This window comes from Petromyzon marinus, chromosome 46 (assembly GCF_048934315.1).
Source record: "Petromyzon marinus isolate PM22_M1 ecotype Great Lakes invasive population chromosome 46, UKy_Petmar_22M1.pri1.0, whole genome shotgun sequence".
NCBI classification, from domain to species: domain Eukaryota; kingdom Metazoa; phylum Chordata; class Hyperoartia; order Petromyzontiformes; family Petromyzontidae; genus Petromyzon; species Petromyzon marinus.
Window position 1 is genome coordinate 7,590,917 of NC_133712.1, and position 20,649 is coordinate 7,611,565.

General features: G+C 45.4%; 1 protein-coding gene across 1 annotated transcript in view; it reads right to left on the reverse strand.

The window, feature by feature from the left end:
• Positions 1 to 604: 604 nt before the first annotated feature.
• LOC116952263 (cAMP-dependent protein kinase type II-alpha regulatory subunit-like) overlaps positions 605 to 20,649 on the reverse strand; it is a 105,157-nt gene continuing 85,112 nt past the window's right edge. Inside the window, exons 6-11 of the mRNA XM_032971454.2 lie at positions 18,227 to 18,380; positions 16,352 to 16,453; positions 6,643 to 6,717; positions 6,231 to 6,296; positions 2,495 to 2,618; positions 605 to 1,163 (exon numbers count right to left, since the gene is read on the reverse strand). Of these exons, the coding sequence (XP_032827345.1) occupies positions 1,018 to 1,163; positions 2,495 to 2,618; positions 6,231 to 6,296; positions 6,643 to 6,717; positions 16,352 to 16,453; positions 18,227 to 18,380 (667 nt within the window). The 3' untranslated portion in view covers positions 605 to 1,017. The remainder of the gene's footprint in view (positions 1,164 to 2,494; positions 2,619 to 6,230; positions 6,297 to 6,642; positions 6,718 to 16,351; positions 16,454 to 18,226; positions 18,381 to 20,649) is intronic.

A 20,649-nucleotide genomic window follows, 5' to 3' on the forward strand; every position in this document is an offset into this window, starting at 1 on the left:
CACGGCCCTGGCGTGGCCCCGTTTGTAGGGTGGCAAAACAGTACAACACGCCAAAAATCACATCCTTTTGAAGCGAGGGTGAATTACGTGAATGCAACGTGCTCCATGTCGATAATCGATTTATTGGTTGGGAGATTTGAGATAAAACACGTATGTTTTCGCTATAATTTCTCACTTGTTATCCAAGTGGAACGCCCATGCCGAGCGACACACGGCAACGTCCAGAAATGCGTGGGGGGAAATTATTCCAACGGCATTATCGACGTCATCATCTTTCATATGGGTGCGTGCTAGACTCCATAACCAGCTGACGACACACGTTTCAGTTTCGCTTACACCTCAAGTGTAACGACGATCTTTTTATCGACAGGGCATGGTAGAAAAAAAAAAACCAGATGAGTTAATTAACATATCGGCTCTAAAGTCCAATGAACGAGTATACGGACAGACAACAGACCCTGATAGCAAAACGCGCAAGCAGCCACGCACTACGAACAGAAACAATCACGGCCCGTGGAGTGGACACAGGCGGCATTTGTTTTTCTTTCGCTGCCCTGTCGGGAATTTTTTTGTTTTGCTGCAACGGGCAGACACGTCCAGTCCAGTGGTAATTTGGAAATGTCAGATTTTTTTTTTTTTTTATATATACTTTCTTGTTAACCTTAACCTGTGGAATTCGTCTTAAGTCTCCGGATCACATTTTAGTTATTCTCAGTCAAGGCGACAACAGCCAAGACACTCTCAAGTTATTCGAAGTTGGTGTGAGCAGCTCGCAATAGCCCACCACCACCCCCCCACCCAATATTATCAGGTCGGCCAATCAAAGAAAACCCTGGAAATATTTTGCGGGCGGAGGGAGTGGGGGGGGGGGGGCAGTCGTTGTCGTCACCATCGCGCTTTGATCGTTCGCGTCCACTCGCGGACTCGCCGGTGACAAACAACGCTCCGCCGGGCGAAATAACTTTTCCGTCGCGAATTGCAGGACGCGAGCCGAATGGACGCCTGCCCGCAACCCGTCTAGACAGGCGCGGGACTGGAGTTCTCCGATATGTCCATGCTGGTCCCGAACAGCGCCACCAGCTGCTCCTCGTAGTGCGTGATGTTGCGCTTCATGATGTCCATGCACGGCCCCAGCAGGCGCTCAAAGGGCTGCACGCCCATGACTGCGCGGGAATCACAAAGTGGGTGGTGAGGTGGGGTGGGGGGCATTGAGGCGGACAGATTCAGGTAGAGGCAAAGGTGCAGCCCCCCCATGATTTTTTGATTGCACCACTGCTGGTGGAAGGGTCTCTAGAACTATTAAAAACTATAGACTATTTTTATTTTACCAGGTAAGGCCCACTGAGCTATATATATAGCTCTTTTTCATAAGTGACCTGGATTCAATGAAGCTGCTTATCACGTAGAAATGTTATTCAGCCAAATACTACAAACACATGTTGCTAAATGTGGAGGGAAAAACCGGAGGACCCGGGAAAAAATCCACACGATCACGGGGAGAGAGACACCGCAAACTCCAAATATACAGCAGCAGGCGTCAGGGTCGGGATCGAACCCACGAGCAGGACGGCCGCGAAGCTTGAACCACAACAAGCGGCAATCACGCTACCACTCAGCAATGTCTCCACCCCAAATGTTAAATTACGATGACTGCATTTATCATGAAACGGGCACGTAAACAAGGACATGTTTCGGAATAAAGTGCAGGATGGGCTGTGCACCTCTGCGTCGCCGACGATTGTGTCGGTAGCGGAACCTGGCCCGAGACGACTTTCGTCCAAATAAACGCAAGAAAAACAAACAAAAAAAATGCTGAATTTGCCTGCAAGAATCATTCTTTAACTTACCGGTCAGCCGGAACGATAAAACCTACCGGCTTGAACACTTGTACGCATGACAGTTCGATTTGTTTGGCCACATCGGGTGGTGGAGGGCCTTACGACACAGATTTGTCTGGATAATTAACTAACTACGTGGCCTAACCCAAAAGTCAATCACGAACAGTCACATACATACAGGGACACCCCTACTTACGAACGAGTTAGGTTCCAGATGTCTCTTCGCATACATACAGGGACACCTCTACTTACGAACGAGTTAGGTTCCAGATGTCTCTTCAAAAGTCGATTTGTTCTTAAGTCCAACTTTGCTCCTGTCGATTCCAAATATGTTGTCCGGCATGTACACTAAACACGGGGAATGGCTTTACAAGTTGTATAATCTCCTGTAGATGTAGATGCCACTGGTTATTCACATTCTGCAGATGAGGATGTCACCACCGCCATCTATTGCGCGGCGGTTGAACTTACGACTCTCGGTCCGAACAGGCAACTGGAGATACGTACAGGTTTGTTCGTATCTATTAAAGCTCGTAAGTCGAAAGTTCGTAAGTAGAGGAGTCCAACTATATATACAGACACTGGGGAGCTTACTCGACGCTCACTACTGCCGCACGGGGGCGCACGCGGGCTCAAGGAGGCGGAACGGCAAACACCTGCGCACTTGACGTTTCCAACAGCGTAGGCTGAAGCCGCTCGGGGCTTGTTGGTGACGAGGGACAGCTCTCCGAAGTACTGGCCCCTTGTGCAGCGTGCGATCTCCACCTCCCCCTCCTTGGTCTACGCGGCGGACAGAGAAGCGAGCACACGTCAATCATCGCCATCGTCATCAGAAAAGAGCCATTCGCTGCCGAATGGAGGCCTCCCTGAGACGCTGCCACCACCGCTAACCGTCTCGCGATGTCATAACCAGCGAGCCCATTTCGTCGCTCCGTTTTAGCGTCGTTCAAGTCGTCCATAACGGCGGCTATGACTCCACGTTTCCGCCGGAGGTTGTGTTTTGCAATAGTCCTTTGGTTAATAGTGACATCGGTTAACGTTTTTTACGGTTAACTTTTCGCCTCCCATAGGACCCCATGGTTTCGACTGACGTTAACATTTTGGCTAATGCTATGTTTACGTTATGCACGCAGGCGCCAATTTCAGCCAATTCAAGCTCTCCAAAGTGGGGCTGAATCATGCCCTCAGCGACGCCAAATTAATGAGCGTTTAGACCTCGACAGGCTTTGTTTACATCACGTTCCCTGTTCAGCAGTGCCCTCTTGCAGACTCAGTGATTTTTACTTATTTTTCAAGTGAATTCAATGAACAGTTATTTCAGTGAACAGTAGTTTTCGTGGAACGGATTAAACACGCTAACCGAGGGACTACTGTTTATATTTTTTGTTATATTACGCTTGTTTACCCAGGACCCTTTTTCAATAGGGTTCTGGAAAGTGTTCACAGTAGGAGGATGATGACTGCTATGTAGATTCCAATTGAGTTATTCCAAGTGGGGTAATTGGAAAATTTGTACAATGACGCCAGCACACATTGGCCTGCTCTTGTGAACAACGTCAAAGGATCTTTAATGTCGACTTTGAAGCAGGCAGCAGGTATTTCTACGGTCTAATACACCCCCAGTATTAACCGGGGTAGCCGCCATACACGAGTCATGAATCTCTGCAACAATGAGAACATTTTCTCCTGCTCAGCAATGTTGGACGCTCCAGGGATGTAAGGGATGGGGGGGGGATGAGGGTAGGGGTTGAGGGTAGGGGATGGGAGTAGAGGATGGGGTAATGGATGGGGTAGAGAAGGGTGTTGGGGCTCGTAGAACATAATCTCGCAGCTGATGGACTGCAGGGTCATGCAAAAAAAGATATATCCTGAATAAGAGTAAACTTTTTTTGTGACAATACTAAATCTCAAGCAGGAGCAATTCGGTCGCAGATACAAATGTTCACCACCAGGTGGCACACACACAGCACGCTGCTTTGTCCAGTACGCTGCTCAGGAAGTTTGGGGTGCTCGACTAGCGAACGGTTTCCGGTGGTTATTTACTACTATAATGAGCAAAGAATGTCTGTGTCCCACGCGTGACGTCACTCCGCGTCGGCCAGCCTCCCTCATTAATACTCATGAACAGGTGACGTCCTCCACATGGACCCCCCCCCCCTCATTAATAATCATGAGCAGGTGACGTCACTCCACATCAAACAGCCCCCCTCATTAATAATCATGAAATGGACACCTCTCCGCCCCCATTAATATGAATTATCGGGTGACATCACTTCACATGGGGGGGTAGAAATGGCAAACGACTTACAACCCTCATAATAAAGGTTTTTGGGTTAGATCGTGTTATTTATAAATGTGTATTGGACATGCGGGACGTTACATCAGCATAAGACTAAAAGAACACCAAAGAAATATTAAATTATCTCAAACACAACTGTCGGCAGTTGTGTCCTTGTCAACAAGGACACTCAATTGATTTTGATAACGTTGAAGTGTTGTGTAAAACTAATTATTACTGGCAAAGACTAATTAGAGAATCCATTGAAATTGAGAGGAATAGAAATAACTTTAATCGCTCTGATAGTTATAGGCTTAGTGCGGCTTGGAAGCGTATTATTAAATACATATTACAATTCCTTATAGGGGAAACACATACTAATTAACAGATTACTAACGTAGCATATAATCACAATAACACACATTACAACTAATTACTAATCTACAACTCATTACTAATCATAACCATTGACTGATTTCCAATCGATTATATAATTACTGCACCTGAATGAGTTAAATGATGTCACCCTGCTGCTCTATTTAAGACCGGGAGCAAGCAAGGGCTTTACCATTCTGGCGAATTGCCCGATGATGCTGGATGTAATTACCAGCGAAACGTCGTATTCAAACTGTAAATGTTGTGGATTCACTCTTCAACACACCGGTGGGCTAAAGTAGTGAACTAATTGTCTTTTGTCAACGTGACACTTTTTTGCTGATTGGCCGTGTCGGATGGTGGAGGGTTACGACACATTTATAAATAACGCGATCTAACCCAAAAACCTTTATGAATAATATTGGTCGCGAAAGTCTACATGTTAAATTGACTTACAACCCTCACTACAAAGGCACAAGCCTCACGTCATGTGATATCCGTAACGCGATTGAGATATAGAAGTGAAAAGGACATCATGATGAACAAGGGATTATGACCTTCAAATGAAATGTCTGTGTCACCGCGACCTTACAAATTGCACACGAATTGATGCGATGAATATATCATGTCGTGGTCTGCTTTTCACTTGCAAATACACCCGTCCTTAGACGGGCAAAATACTAGTTGCTTAGATTACAGATGGGATCAGCAGAGTTTACCCCAATCGGATAAGAGTTCTACCAAACTAAAAGTATTCGAATTATCTGGTGTTGTTGCTGCATCAACAGTGGTGCACAAGCACAACTAACAAATTATGAACCTCGCATTCATGAAAAAAAAACTGGGACCTTAAAAGGAAAAATGTATAATTGGCAACGTTTTGGGTTCATGGCTCTTCTTCATGTGCTATGAAGAAGGGCAATGGCTCAAAACGCTTCTTGTCAATTATTTTAAGGCGGCTGTGTTATTGACGAACGTGTCCAGTATTTTCGTTGACAACTATACCACGTCGACTCATCGACGGGCTCCGTGTACGGCGGAACTTCCCCTCTCGAGGCACTGTCGTATGTATTCAACCGTTCCCCGTCATCGGCACAATCGTTAACTTGTGTCAACGGGTGTTGTTGGACGGGAGAAAAACGCAGGGCGCAATAACGTTGGCGATTTTCGTTCAAAAATAATGTTCCGGGTGTATCGTTAAGCGCGTCTACAAAACGGTTTGGGGGTTGTCCTGCAACACGCAGGACCCACAGGGGCTGTACCCCAGCATCACATGCGCAATTTTATCAAAGGACTTTTGTGTTAGCTGGAGCCCTATTCAGGTTTCAAGTTTATTTGTGTTTAATCGGGTGCAAACTCGAGAGAGCTGGCTAAAAGCCTCATTTGCAAGCGAGACCTGGGTCACCGGAAAGGAAAGAGCAAAAACAAACAAATTCAAGTGCAGCAACAAATCGAACAGACGTCGGGACAAATAAACAAGCACATCACATGATGGATTGAAAAACGCCTCAAAAATCCAATCAATGCCAAATCAATATAACACTCCGTGCAAAAAAAAACAAAACTCCCATTGTCTGTTTGGTGCAACAAGAGGGCTTCCCTGAGGAGAGCTCTGGGCAGCTTCGTGTCTCTGCTGCGTGATTGAAGCACAGAGCCACGATTCACAGCACGACTCTCGGAAGAGTGCAGTCCGCGCCAACAGCGAAAAGGGGCAGTGCGGCCGTGGTCCTGTGACTTACTTTGCTCTTCATCATGATCCTCACTTCCCCAGCCTCCACAATGAAGAAACAGTCAGCCTTGGCTCCCTGCACACACACAATACACGATTGTTAAACATTAAATCGTCGCTCTAATTAGCTTGGTTTTGCTCAAGGTCGTCAGGCCCCCAATGCCGCTTATGTCACAGCAACGTTCCACCGCCGTCAGATAAATGTGTCAGGAATAGTCGTAGGAGTGCATCGCTGTGAATCGGCACCAAGTCGTTATATATGTGCCATGGTTCTGTTCTGGGTGACCACAGTCGCGTCATAAAGTATCAGCGTCTGCTGCCCATGGTTTGTACAGATGCATTTTACGGCTGACGAACTGTGAGCAAATGCTGGATTAGGTTTGGTAAGACGCAAGATTAAACGAATGCAACGTGGCACGTGCCTGAGCGATGATTTGCTCCCCGTCTTCGTATGACTTGGTGGTGATGGTGTCCACCACCTTCATCCTCTCCGACGCCTGTGAACGCGCAATGGCACAATGCGGGGGGGAAGCGAGCGGTCACTCTCAAGAAGGCGCATGAACCCAGCTCCCACCACCACCCCTGCACACTGAACTACTACAGTAACAGTGAGGTCATCGATTCATCTGGTAAAGTCTCGCCCTCAGAGTAATGGTACATACAGTGACAGAGGCAGCACTCTACTGATGATGATTCTTAGGTAAAGGTGCAACACTGTGTTCACCAACTCCATGGCAGGGTGGTGGTGCAGTGGTTAACGCTTGCGCCTCACAGCAAGGAAGGCCTGGGTTCAATCCTCAAACTCGGGCGGCCTTTCTGTGTCGAGTTTGTCATACGTTCTCGCCTTGTCATTGCATGCGTTTTCTCAAGGTTATGCTGTTTCCTCCCATCGTTTCAAGTGACCTGTGAGTTACTCAATTGGGATCACATATAGCAGCAGCAATGTTGCCCTCCCAACTGCACAATCTTGGACCCTCCTAAAAAAAGAGTTCCAACTCAGTGAGGTTCCTGAATAAACAAGCCAAATAAAACCCTAAACATGCAAGGGGGTAAGACTAATTTGCCCCTTACAGATGCGCGACAGTCCTATGGATTCACACCTAGACAACTTCCAGCTCAGTGGGTTTGGGAGTTTCACAAAAATAGCCGCGTGATCCACCCTCACCTCCAAAGCACCGGATCACACTCCCTGTATAGCATTGCTGCACTTTGGGATTCCGTTGTCGGCACGAAGAAAAAACGAGGTTGAAACGCCCAGCTCTGTGGTTTTAAGAGACCGTGAGAGCGAGCTCAGAGAGTGCCAGCGGCTGGGGTTGCCTTGCTGGGCTCGTAAAATCAGAGCCATTACGCTCGCCGTGACCACATCAAATGTGCCGGCTTTTAATCTTTGACAGTAGAGTTGTGTCTCGCCTCTCCTTTGGATGTACGGCAGCAGTAATAATAGTAATAATAATATATTGATTTATTAAGTAAAGCATTCAGACTTCCAGAGAGGGGTCATGATCTGCAGTGTCATTTAATTTTGTATTGTTTTCTTTCCCTTTCCCCGGTCCTCCAAATCGGCGCTCAATTGTGCTACTCACAAAATGTCAAAGGCATTTCCGTGATAAACAGTCACAAAAGGCACTGCAAAAACCTTTGCGTAGAGAGAATGGGCTTGGGAGGATAACGTCACAGAACTGCTTACAGTATTAAGTTACTTCGAACTGGCCTCTTTATCCACACCAGGCGGCACAGATTTTATACGACATGCTAAGAGTGTTCATCACGTAAATCCAATCACAATTTTAGCTCTGAAGTGGAAAATGGCAAATTAAGTCAAATCCCAAAATTAAGGATTTTTCTTCTTTCGTATATGTTTTTGTCTCGATTCACCAATTTTATTCCGATTGTTCCATCAGTGTCAACAAACGATGGATCAGTTCGGAACTCTCGCAGAGCAGGGCAACTCTGTGCAAGAGAACGGCCTGCAATAGTGGATGACATAGAAATACTTAGAGATGCCTGGAAGTGACCTCTGCTCAAATTTCTCATCTGCCCTGTCACCGAAAGCAATGTTCGTCCATAAGAGGTTTTGTTTTGGGGCGACATCGCGTAAATGTGTCGTTAAACCCGGCACCACCAAACACAGCCAATTACTAAGGTTTGTCACATTAACATGCCAATTAGTTACTAGTACAGCACTCCGGTGCGTTGGAGAGCAACTCCACTACATTTAAAATTCGAGTACAACGTTTTGCCAGTAATTACAACCAGGTTCATCAGGCGACAGCCAGAATTCGATCGGTCAGCTTCATAGTACATCTTTTATATATACAGACACACACATATATATACACACATACGATAACCATTTTGGTCTTCCTCAGTGCACTGCAGTCTCTAATTTTAAACGTTACTAAATTATCTAAAACTGGACAAGTTTATCAATAACACTGCCATAAAAGGATCCTTTTAAACAAATTATTTCCATTCTAGGCCACGGTGTTGTAATTAATGAGTGTGTTGAGTTGTTGTTATTTGTGCTTCTTCACCACTGCCAATTCAGCAGCATCAGCAGAATAATTAGTTACATTATATTTTGATTTAAAGCTTTCGTGACTGCAGTAATTCATATTCTTAGTTCTTTCGGTAAAGTCACGTTGAAGGGAAACAACAAAATAATAAAATATATATAAAACAATAAAAAATTCTCACGACGTTTCGACCATAACTCAAACGGTCATCTTCAGGTGTGTTGGTTTGCATAAATTTATTTTTAAACGGCGCATTTATTTATTTATAAAAAACGTTAGCTCCACGCGCAGCGATTTGGCAGTTTACCCAGGACTAGTCCATCTATATTCTGAAAAGAGGAGGGGGGAGACGAAATTGTTTTTTTATTAATGTATGCTGTCTGAAAGCCACTGTAAGCGTGAACAATCAATTAAGACCTGAAATGGTTTATCAAATCTTTCCAATGATTGCTAAGATAGAATCCATCTTCTCGGTTGAAATTGTCTCTGTGCTTGTATATGTGGATAGCCTCATGAACGAATCTCTCATGGTAGCCAGATGGCTTACAAAGAACCTCTGTCTTGGAAAAGTCAATGGCATGTGAGCCTACTGAATTATAACAATGATCTGCCACGGCCGAGGTGTTGGTCCTACCGTGTTTAAGGTCTGCTTTGTGTTCACGAATGCGGTCCGAGACATGGCGTTTGGTTTCTCAAATGTAACTACTACCACAGAGGCAACTTAGTTTGTAGACACCAGGGTATTGTATGTCCGGAATCACATCTTTTACAGACGGAACCAGATCACGGATTTTATGTAATGTGTTAAAACGGACCTGGATCTGGTGTTTACTCAAGATTTTGGAGATATTTTTTGTGATCCCCGCAATGTAGGGTAAAGTGATGGTTTTGAAAGGCTCCTCAAGAGGGTCCTTCTTCATGGTTTGAGTGATAGCTTTGCGGATTGTATAGTCGGAGTAACCATTAGCCTTAAGAGCTTGGTGTACGTGCTTGAGTTCACTGCCTATGTGTTCCTGGTCGGATATGCATTGGGCTCTATGATACAGAGTCTTGATGAGAGAATTCTTCTGTGATGGATGGTGGTGGGAATCCGGTTTCAGAGAAGCATCCGTATGGGTAGCTTTCCTGTAGACAGAGTGGCTCATTGAACCATCAGGTCTCTTTTTAATTAGGACATCCAAAAAAGGTAGCTTGCCATCTATTTCGACTTCCATGGTAAATCTGATGGCTGGGTGTATGGAACTGATGTGGTCGAAGAATTGGTCTAGAGCAGGCCGGCCATGTGGCCAGATGACAAAAGTGTCATCCACGTACCTCTTCCATAAGGTTGGGCGCAGAGTGGCAGTCTGGATGGCGTCAGTCTCAAATTTCTCCATGAAAATGTTAGCTATAACCGGAGAAAGGGGGGAGCCCATTGGGGAGCCCTTAGTTTGTTTGTAGAAAGTTCCATTCCAAGTGAAGTATGTATTGGTTAAACAGTGTCTCACCAGGGGGGGTACCTCAGTGTTTAGTCCATGATGAACCAAGTCTTCAATGATTGCAATGGTTTCAGGTACAGGAACCTTGGTGAATAAGGAAACTACATCAAAACTGACAAGCAGGTCGTCTGGGGACAGGGAAATACCCTTGATTGTCGATACCAGGTGAGTAAAATTTTGTACCGCAGAGGTGGTTTTTCCAGTGAAAGGACGCAGGATTTCAGACAAATAACGAGCTAGTTTGTAGGTGGGGGAGTTGATAGTAGAGACGATGGGACGAAGGGGTGTATCTATTTTATGTATTTTTGGTAAGCCGTATAATCTTGGTGGCCTGGCAGCAGAAGGTTTCAACGAAAACTGTTTAGATTGATCAATTAATGCGGTTGAATCAGAAATTATTTTGTTGGTTTGTGTGACGAGGCTGTTGGTGGGATCTCTTTTTATTTTTGTATAACTACCAATCGCATTTACACTGACCTCTGTTGCTGTAACTTCTTCTAATGCGAAACAAATTCTTTTCAAAACTAGCTTAGCTCTTATCTCAGAAAAAATCAGACTTATACGCACCGAACTAGATCAGTTAGACAAGACACTCTACAAATCACACTTATCATTGACGGCAACAATGTCCACATCGGATTGGGAACATGTAGACAATATGACTGCCTCTTCAGCTGCTACTATGTCGACCAAATGTAAGGAAAACCTGATTTCCAAATTTAACCTCCTCTTCAACAAAAGACCGGACCCACACACCAAAAAGTTAGACGTTAACAAAGTCGAAATTAATCGCAGTAACAGTTCTATTTCCGATGGTCTGAAATCCGTTTTAGCTCAAGGTCTAAACTTTGCAGTCACACCTAAACACATTCCAGTTAATGATATAATTGCCCAAGCAGACATTGCTCTCAGGGGCCTGGGTCACATTGCTGCAGACGTAGCAAGATCTGAAATCGCTGCAACCCTCAAAAACGCTAAGATGCCAGCTAGCAACCTCAGCAAAGATGAGCGTTTTGAATTATATAAATTAAAAAAGAGGGATGATATTGTAGTCCTCTCAGCTGACAAAGGCAATGCTACTGTCATCATGGATAAAATAGAATACAACAACAAAATTAAAGAATTACTCGACGATGGTATTTATACAAAAATAAAAAGAGATCCCACCAACAGCCTCGTCACACAAACCAACAAAATAATTTCTGATTCAACCGCATTAATTGATCAATCTAAACAGTTTTCGTTGAAACCTTCTGCTGCCAGGCCACCAAGATTATACGGCTTACCAAAAATACATAAAGTAGATACACCCCTTCGTCCCATCGTCTCTACTATCAACTCCCTCCACCTACAAACTAGCTCGTTATTTGTCTGAAATCCTGCGTCCTTTCACTGGAAAAAACACCTCTGCGGTACAAAATTCTACTCACCTGGTATCGACAATCAAGGGTATTTCCCTGTCCCCAGACGACCTGCTTGTCAGTTTTGATGTAGTTTCCTTATTCACCAAGGTTCCTGTACCTGACACCATTGCAATCATTGAAGACTTGGTTCATCAAGGACTAAACACTGAGGTACCCCCCCTGGTGAGACACTGTTTAACCAATACATACTTCACTTGGAATGGAACTTTCTACAAACAAACTGAGGGCACCCCAATGGGCTCCCCCCTTTCTCCGGTTATAGCTAACATTTTCATGGAGAAATTTGAGACTGATGCCATCCAGACTGCCACTCTGCGCCCAACCTTATGGAATAGGTACGTGGATGACACTTTTGTCATCTGGCCACATGGCCGGCCTGCTCTAGACCAATTCTTCGACCACATCAATTCCATACACCCAGCCATCAGATTTACCATGGAAGTCGAAATAGATGGCAAGATACCTTTTTTGGATGTCCTAATTAAAAAGAGACCTGATGGTTCAATGAGCCACTCTGTCTACAGGAAAGCTACCCATACGGATGCTTCTCTGAAACCGGATTCCCACCACCATCCATCACAGAAGAATTCTCTCATAAAGACTCTGTATCATAGAGCCCATTTCCCTGTCCCCAGACGACCTGCTTGTCAGTTTTGATGTAGTTTCCTTATTCACCAAGGTTCCTGTACCTGACACCATTGCAATCATTGAAGACTTGGTTCATCAAGGACTAAACACTGAGGTACCCCCCCTGGTGAGACACTGTTTAACCAATACATACTTCACTTGGAATGGAACTTTCTACAAACAAACTGAGGGCACCCCAATGGGCTCCCCCCTTTCTCCGGTTATAGCTAACATTTTCATGGAGAAATTTGAGACTGATGCCATCCAGACTGCCATTCTGCGCCCAACCTTATGGAAGAGGTACGTGGATGACACTTTTGTCATCTGGCCACATGGCCGGCCTGCTCTAGACCAATTCTTCGACCACATCAATTCCATACACCCAGCCATCAGATTTACCATGGAAGTCGAAATAGATGGCAAGATACCTTTTTTGGATGTCCTAATTAAAAAGAGACCTGATGGTTCAATGAGCCACTCTGTCTACAGGAAAGCTACCCATACGGATGCTTCTCTGAAACCGGATTCCCACCACCATCCATCACAGAAGAATTCTCTCATAAAGACTCTGTATCATAGAGCCCAATGCATATCCGACCAGGAACACATAGGCAGTGAACTCAAGCACGTACACCAAGCTCTTAAGGCTAATGGTTACTCCGACTATACAATCCGCAAAGCTATCACTCAAACCATGAAGAAGGACCCTCTTGAGGAGCCTTTCAAAACCATCACTTTACCCTACATTGCGGGGATCACAAAAAATATCTCCAAAATCTTGAATAAACACCAGATCCAGGTCCGTTTTAACACATTACATAAAATCCGTGATCTGGTTCCGTCTGTAAAAGATGTGATTCCGGACATACAATACCCTGGTGTCTACAAACTAAGTTGCCTCTGTGGTAGTAGTTACATTTGAGAAACCAAACGCCATGTCTCGGACCGCATTCGTGAACACAAAGCAGACCTTAAACACGGTAGGACCAACACCTCGGCCGTGGCAGATCATTGTTATAATTCAGTAGGCTCACATGCCATTGACTTTTCCAAGACAGAGGTTCTTTGTAAGCCATCTGGCTACCATGAGAGATTCGTTCATGAGGCTATCCACATATACAAGCACAGAGACAATTTCAACCGAGAAGATGGATTCTATCTTAGCAATCATTGGAAAGATTTGATAAACCATTTCAGGTCTTAATTGATTGTTCACGCTTACAGTGGCTTTCAGACAGCATACATTAATAAAAAAAAAATTTCGTCTCCCCCCTCCTCTTTTCAGAATATAGATGGACTAGTCCTAAATAAACTGCCAATCGCTGCGCGTGGCGCTAACGTTTTTTTTTATAAATAAATAAATGCGCCGTTTAAAAATAAATGTATGCAAACCAACACACCTGAAGACGACCGTTTGTGTTATGGTCGAAACGTCGTGAGAATTTTTATTGTTTTATATATATTTTATTATTTTGTTGTTTCCCTTCAACGGGACTTTACCGAAAGAACTAAGAATATAGTTACATTATCTTAAGTCTGGCATCTTCATGCGGACTCGTTAAGTCCCGTCTGAACACCGCCGGTCAGGTTTTGGCCATCATTGTGGAAATCAGAGTCATTGTCAAGTCCGATGATCTCGTCCACTCGCAGTCACTGTTGACCAAAATACCCCAAAAAATGTACAAGTAAACATTCAGCTGACAAAAATATTTTGGGCGCTAATTTCGCAAACAAAATTAACACAGGGCACCAGCTCAGCATTAATCATTGAGAGCCACTCCAAACACCCTTCCCCCGCCGCAGGCCAATTCCATTTGAGCAGCGCTTTGTTCACTGGGGATTGGGTCTGGGCATGGGATGGGCTGCAGCCAAGTATAAATTACGGGACTGCATCTGTGGTTGATATATAGCCTCCAATGCTCCCGTTTGTGAAAGCAACCACACTCAATTTTTAAACCACAACAAAATGAATTCAAAAAGTAATCGTTAGGAAAGAGGAGTTACGCTCTGATACTGGCCGCCCACCATCCATCCTGGCCACCATCTATCTTTTAATGCTAAGGGCATCGTACAGCCTTTAAATACAAACGTAACCTGGGCCAATATATATTTATATACCAGCACGAGATGGCCCTAAGGCAGGAGTTGGACACAAATAAAACAAGACAATTTTTTTTTAATTTGGTTTTAAAAAAACCTCAATATTTCAAGAGCCACAATGCAATGTGAATACGAGGCAGTGGTTCTTAATAAATAACATTCATGAAAGCAGTTCCTTAAAGAGCCGCATGCAGCCTCCGGAGCCGCAGGTTTGCTGACCCCTGGCCAAAAGGTATCCAAGTGTGAGAACAGGGTCATCTCTGAAACTAAAATCAAGGTACGGTTATTCAACAATGTCATAAAGTGGAGCCCTTTGTCAATCCACTGCTAAATGAAGACCTCTGACATGTTCTTAGTCAGGGGTGGAAGTTTGACAAAAAATCGCCACGCTCGTCAGTGCAGATTAGTGAAACAGGGTCATGAGGGGGAGTCCACAATCGATTCAGAAAGTACTCACCACTGATGTTAACCACGGTCTGGAATGAAACACGGGTCGCCGGGGGTTTATGTTGCAGTGTGTGCAAACCACTGCGCCACTGCTCCACTGATATTAAATTTAGGATACATAGCCATCAACAGCATCGAATATTATGGAAAATCATTTCCAGGCAAGGTGACGGTAACTCATCCGCTGGCTTTAAATCCAATTCTCGTCCATTGTGTAATGATCTTTGGTACTGTTCGAAGGAAAGCGTCAACATATCATAGACCAATTCATTTGGCAAAAGCTAACGCTCACCACTGCGGTTTACTGCAGTGGTGAGCATAACATAACGAATTGATAATTGAACGTGTAGGTCACGTGTACATTGGAGTAGGTCACGTGTACATCGGATTATAGGAAATTAATACAGTTGGGAGACACCGTACTGACTGTGAGTGATTGGGCTTGGGCAGGATGTGTCGCTAGAAGGGACGATCGCCAGTGGTCGAGACTAACAATGGATTGGTGGCCAAAGTGATGGAACGCATCTGAGAGAGAATCCATCCACGGTGGAGATGGAGCGCTTAAATAGGATTGTGCGCAGGTGCTAGATGTATCCTTACATCGCAGGATCATGAAGGAAAGTGATGGCCTGCACAGGCCTCTGTCCAGCAGTGGATTGATCACAGCCAGTGCGCTTACATCACTGAGCTCCACTGCGTTGGCGTTTACATGCAAGCACTGCAAGGGTCACATTTAGCTGAGTAGCATTAATGTTTTTTGAAAAACCGTTGCTTACAACAATGCCTTTTGTCCGTGTTTCTCCAATTACCATGAGACACTGGGAAACAACGTTGCCCAATGCTCGGCAAAGCACAGCAATGCTGTAAAAAATCAATATGATTTTGTTGTTGTTGCAGACACAAAAGCGCTGCAATTGGCTGGGTATGGCCACGTGAGTATGGGTCTTCACGGCAGCAGAACGACAATTCAACATGGCAGGTTTTTGTACTCAATATGGATTTGTCTATCTTCTTAAAGACACATTAACAAATCACTTTAATTATTGGAGACGTAATTTCTTTACGAAATAATTTTTGCTCTATCATTTATTTCATTCAGAGGTTGATAAGGTGCACCTAAACGTCTCGATACCCTGCCTGGTACAAGCCTTTAGCCTCAGGCCTTCCCACCCTCTACTAAATTACCGTATTCTTCAAATTATAAGACGCTCTACAAAGTCACACACTCCAAACTTGTGGTCAGTGACAATAATGTTATACAGATCTGGACTCACAGAAAACAGCTACCAGATAAGATGCAGATTCCAACATTTGCATTAAAATGCAGAGGAAAACTGCGCATCTAATAATCGGCTGAAGCCTGCTAGACAATTGGATGTTGCTCCTGGTTGAGGTGGATCAGTAATGCGATACCTTTGTTAGAAAATCAGAAGCAGCAAGTCGGAGCGGTCAACAAATGCAACAAAGTTACGGGCAGCTAAAGGTAACGGCGCAGAGCCTCAGGCTCCGGGCAAGGTCCCAGGGTTGTGTGGTACGCACATCGAGGGACTTGAGAAGGGGCACCGACTCAATGAAGGCTTCGTACATCTTGCGCTTCTGCGCGGCGTTCTTCAGGATGATTCGCCGAAACGTTGCCCGGTCCTGCATCACCAGAGTGAAGTGGATGGAACCGAGAGCGGGGTCAGAGAACACAGAAGGGGTTAGAGGCAACCCGCTCGCCGGCCATCGGTCGCATCTTTATCGCTCTCATACGCATGTTGAACTTCTTCCGCACTATACTCTTTGGTTCTATTGGGTAAAGTCACGTAGGTAAAAAATAAAATAACAAAAATCACGACGTTTCGGCCACAACACAAGCGGCCTTCATCAGGTGAAGGGACGAGACTGTCTGGAGGACAGCGCTGGAGTGAAAAAAGCCACGCTCAGATCACGACCTTTAAGCTGTGTGAGAAGAAACAAAGCGCCTTGACAAAGGAATTAGCATATAATTTAGCATTGAAATGGCTGAGTGATTAGCTTGTGACTGGTCACAGAAATGGCTATGTTAAAGTTAAAGCATACACATCCACAAAGGCACCCCTTCCTTTGTCAAGGCGCTTTGTTTCTTCTCACACAGCTTAAAGGTCGTGATCTGAGCGTGGCTTTTTTCACTCCAGCGCTGTCCTCCAGACAGTCTCGTCCCTTCACCTGATGAAGGCCGCTTGTGTTGTGGCCAAAACGTCGTGATTTTTGTTATTTTATTTTTTACCTACGTGACTTTACCCAATAGAACCAAAGAGTATGGATCCTTGCAGTCACGAAAGCTTTAAATCTAGAATTCTTCCGCACTGTAAGTAGCCAACCGTGCTATTCAATACTTCGACCGATACGACTACGGTTACCGTTTCCGTGAACTTCACCTCGTCGAATCCTCTACCCAAATTCAGGACATGGTCTACCAGGCACCGACTGTTTTGATTTGAAGCTTTCATGACTGCAGAAATCCATGCTCTTTGGTTCTTTCGGTAAAGTCACGTAGGAAGAAAAATAATAGATCACGACGTTTCGATCGCAACGCAAGCAATCGTCATCAGGTGGGACAACCACAGCAAGTAAAAACTGCTGAAGTAGGCGAGGGATCTGCCGTGGCACGAGGTTATATAGTAGGCCTCAGCAGTAGGGGGGAGAGGGAAGGGGTGGGGATGAGGCGGGGCAGAAAGTGGACCCCGCGGCAGCACCTGGGTCACTGGAGTAGAGATCGGAGAGAGAGAGAAAGACACAGAGTGGGAAATAACAGCTGAAATAGGCAGGTAGGATGGAAACATCAGAGTCAGTTAAGACTTTACCTGGTTAATAACGTCCTTCCAATGATTGCTCAGTTTGCTCATTGGAAGGACGTTATTAACCAGGTAAAGTCTTAACTGACTGTGATGTTTCCATCCTACCTGCCTATGTCAGCTGTTATTTCCCACTCTGTGTGTCTTTCTCTCTCTCTCCGTGCATCTCTCTCCAATCTCTACTCCAGTGACCCGGGTGCTGCTCTGCGGGGTCCACATTCTGCCCCGTCTCCCCCCCCTTCTCTCTCCCCCCCCCCTACTGCCGAGGCCTACTATATAACCTCGTGCCACGGCAGACCTCTCGCCTACTTCAGCAGTTTTTTCTTGCCGTGGTTGTCCCACCTGATGACGATTGCTTGTGTTGCGATCGAAACGTCAAGATCTATTATTTTTCTACTTACGTGCGTGACTTTACCGAAACAACCAAAGAGTACTGACTGTTTTTTAGTCTCATTCGCACTGTCCTGCTACTGCTGCTTACGTTGGAATTTCGTGGACCCAGCAGCCTCCCTTTCAAGGGGGCTGGACGGGAGAGGAAGAAGGCGACAGCGTGATGACGTGCGTGCGTGCGAGCAGTGCGAGCAGTGCGTGCACCCACCATGGCCCAGAGCGAGCCTTCGGTGGTGGCCACGATGGTGGCGGCTCTCGGAGTGTTGTACATGAGCGCCAGCTCGCCGAAGCTGCCCCGGTTGTCATAGCAGCCCACCTTCTTGGGGGCGCCATCTATCTTCACGAAGATGTCGAACACGCCCCTGGGAAAGAAGAGGAGGAGAACGGATGGCACAGGTGCACGCGCAGGATCCGGCGTTAATTTACAGTTGCCCTCGTCACAAATGATGGTGAGCAGGTAGTAAGGTTTTATCTACCGGCGAATTTCTCAAATCTGCTTGCCCGCTTCTTGTCCACTACTCACCACCGTGGGGGTGGTATACAGGAGGTCGTGGGTTCGCTCCCGATTCTGACGCCTGCTGTATATTTGGAGTTCGCGTGGTCGCGTGGATTTTTCTCCGGGTCCTCCGGTTTTTCCCTCCACATTTAGAAACAGGCGTTTAGAGTATTTGGCTGCTGAAATTTTTAACGTGATAAGCCACTCTGTTGAGCATCAAACACATCAACGACGAGTGTGCCATCCATGCACACCCTGGCGGCATTGCTGCAATCCATACAGCTTCTACTGCCGCCTTGGATTGGTTGAAGGACCTTACCATTCAACAAACTGTTGCTTACATTCCATACAAAATAAATAAAAGTTGAGCTCTCATTTGTGGCCAGGTCACTTATGAAAACGAGTTTCTTAGCTCAGTGGGCCTTACCTGGTAAAAAAATAGTAAAATTTACTTTAGCAGTATAAATAGGTATACTAATCTGCAGCATTGGTAACTAGGGCTTAATATCGGTCCAGATTTTTTTAGGTTCAGTGACCCAGAAAGTATTTCCACACCCAGCACGCCACTTTCAGTATACCACCTAGCTCGTCGCACCATGTCTCACAAGCCTACTCCAATCTATTAAACGACCCAGAAAATATTCGCCGAGAAATGAAGCCAAGGGGCGCAACCCTATCACAGGATCGTAAGATGGCAGCAGCTTGGGAGGCTTTAATCCAGCGGTGGATTGACCAGAGCTGCTGCTGCTATTGATGATCCAACCAAGTCACTGCTTGGTAGACAATTAAGCCAAACTTAGTGAAAGACTAAAATTAATTAGATGGGTTTTTTGTGTGTGCAATCATTGGAGATTGGAATAAGGACATCAATTCACTACACTTTTGAAGCCAGTTTCATCAGAGGACAACTGAGGCCCAGAATTTAACTCAGGATCTCAGTGGCATTGGCTCAGCGTTCTCTGCCCTCTGAGCCACCGGGTCACCTCAAACAGCTCTTAACTTGTGGCTACGCACATATGTTGTGGCCTGGCTTGCCGTACATGTATTTAATGACTTGTGAAAAATAAGAAAAGGCATCACCGCATCGATTGCTTATTGAACCAAATACAAGTGCCGCTGCAACTCCAGTGTCAAATTTTACAGCCCTTTTTCAATAAATTTTTGGATGCCGGACTTCCGCATGCTATAAAAAACTGGACAAATAATTCCTTCGAAGATTGTTTCTCTTTAGTGAATTGCCACTTCTGTGGTACAAAAAAACAAGGACAAATTATGGGGAAGGAGGAGATTATCAACAATACGGGAAGAAGGGATGACTGTACTTGACCGCATACTCCCGAGCATTGCACCGTATAACGCTCGTGACCCTCTGCAATTCTGCGAACGAGCAGCAAGCCGTATCCGCTGGCAATGACGGCCAAAAGGTGTGTCGTCCTTCACGGTACGTCGTCGTCGTTATTGCATTGGTCCCTCGGTTCACGTTTTTATAATCCCTTCCACGAAAACTACTGTGAACCCGAAATAACTGTTAATCGAATTGACTTATAAGTTGAGAAATAAGCACAAAAATCACCGAGTCTGCAAGAGAGCTGTTTCCACTGCCAAAACAGAAAACGTAATGTAAACAAAGCCAGTCGAGGTCTAAAAGCTCATAAATGGGCATCGCTGATTGGCTGAGGGCATGGTTCAATCCACTGACAAGCGCTCTGATTGGCCGAAATTGGTACCCCACATGCATAATGTAAACACATAGCTGTCATCAAAATGATATTAGTCAAACCATGGGGGGTCCTATGGGAGGCGATATGTTAACCGAAAAACTGTGAACCGATGTCACTGTTAACCAAGGAACTACTGTATTATTATTACGCAACCAACACAAACTCTGCTCAGACAGACTTGCAGAGCTCCCAGGACAGAGGACGATGATCCTGGTTAAAACCCCAGGACAGGTGGCGCGGTAACCCGAGGATGGGGCGGGAGTTGAGCGGGTGTCATTTTGGGCACCGACGCATTTCTGCGCACAGCATTTCTTTGCGCTGTCAAAATCCCATGACAGAAGCAAAGGGCTCCCTCAATGCAGCAGCCTGGCAGCTTGTTTGATTGAGCGAGTGTGTGAGCGAGGCGTTTTATTG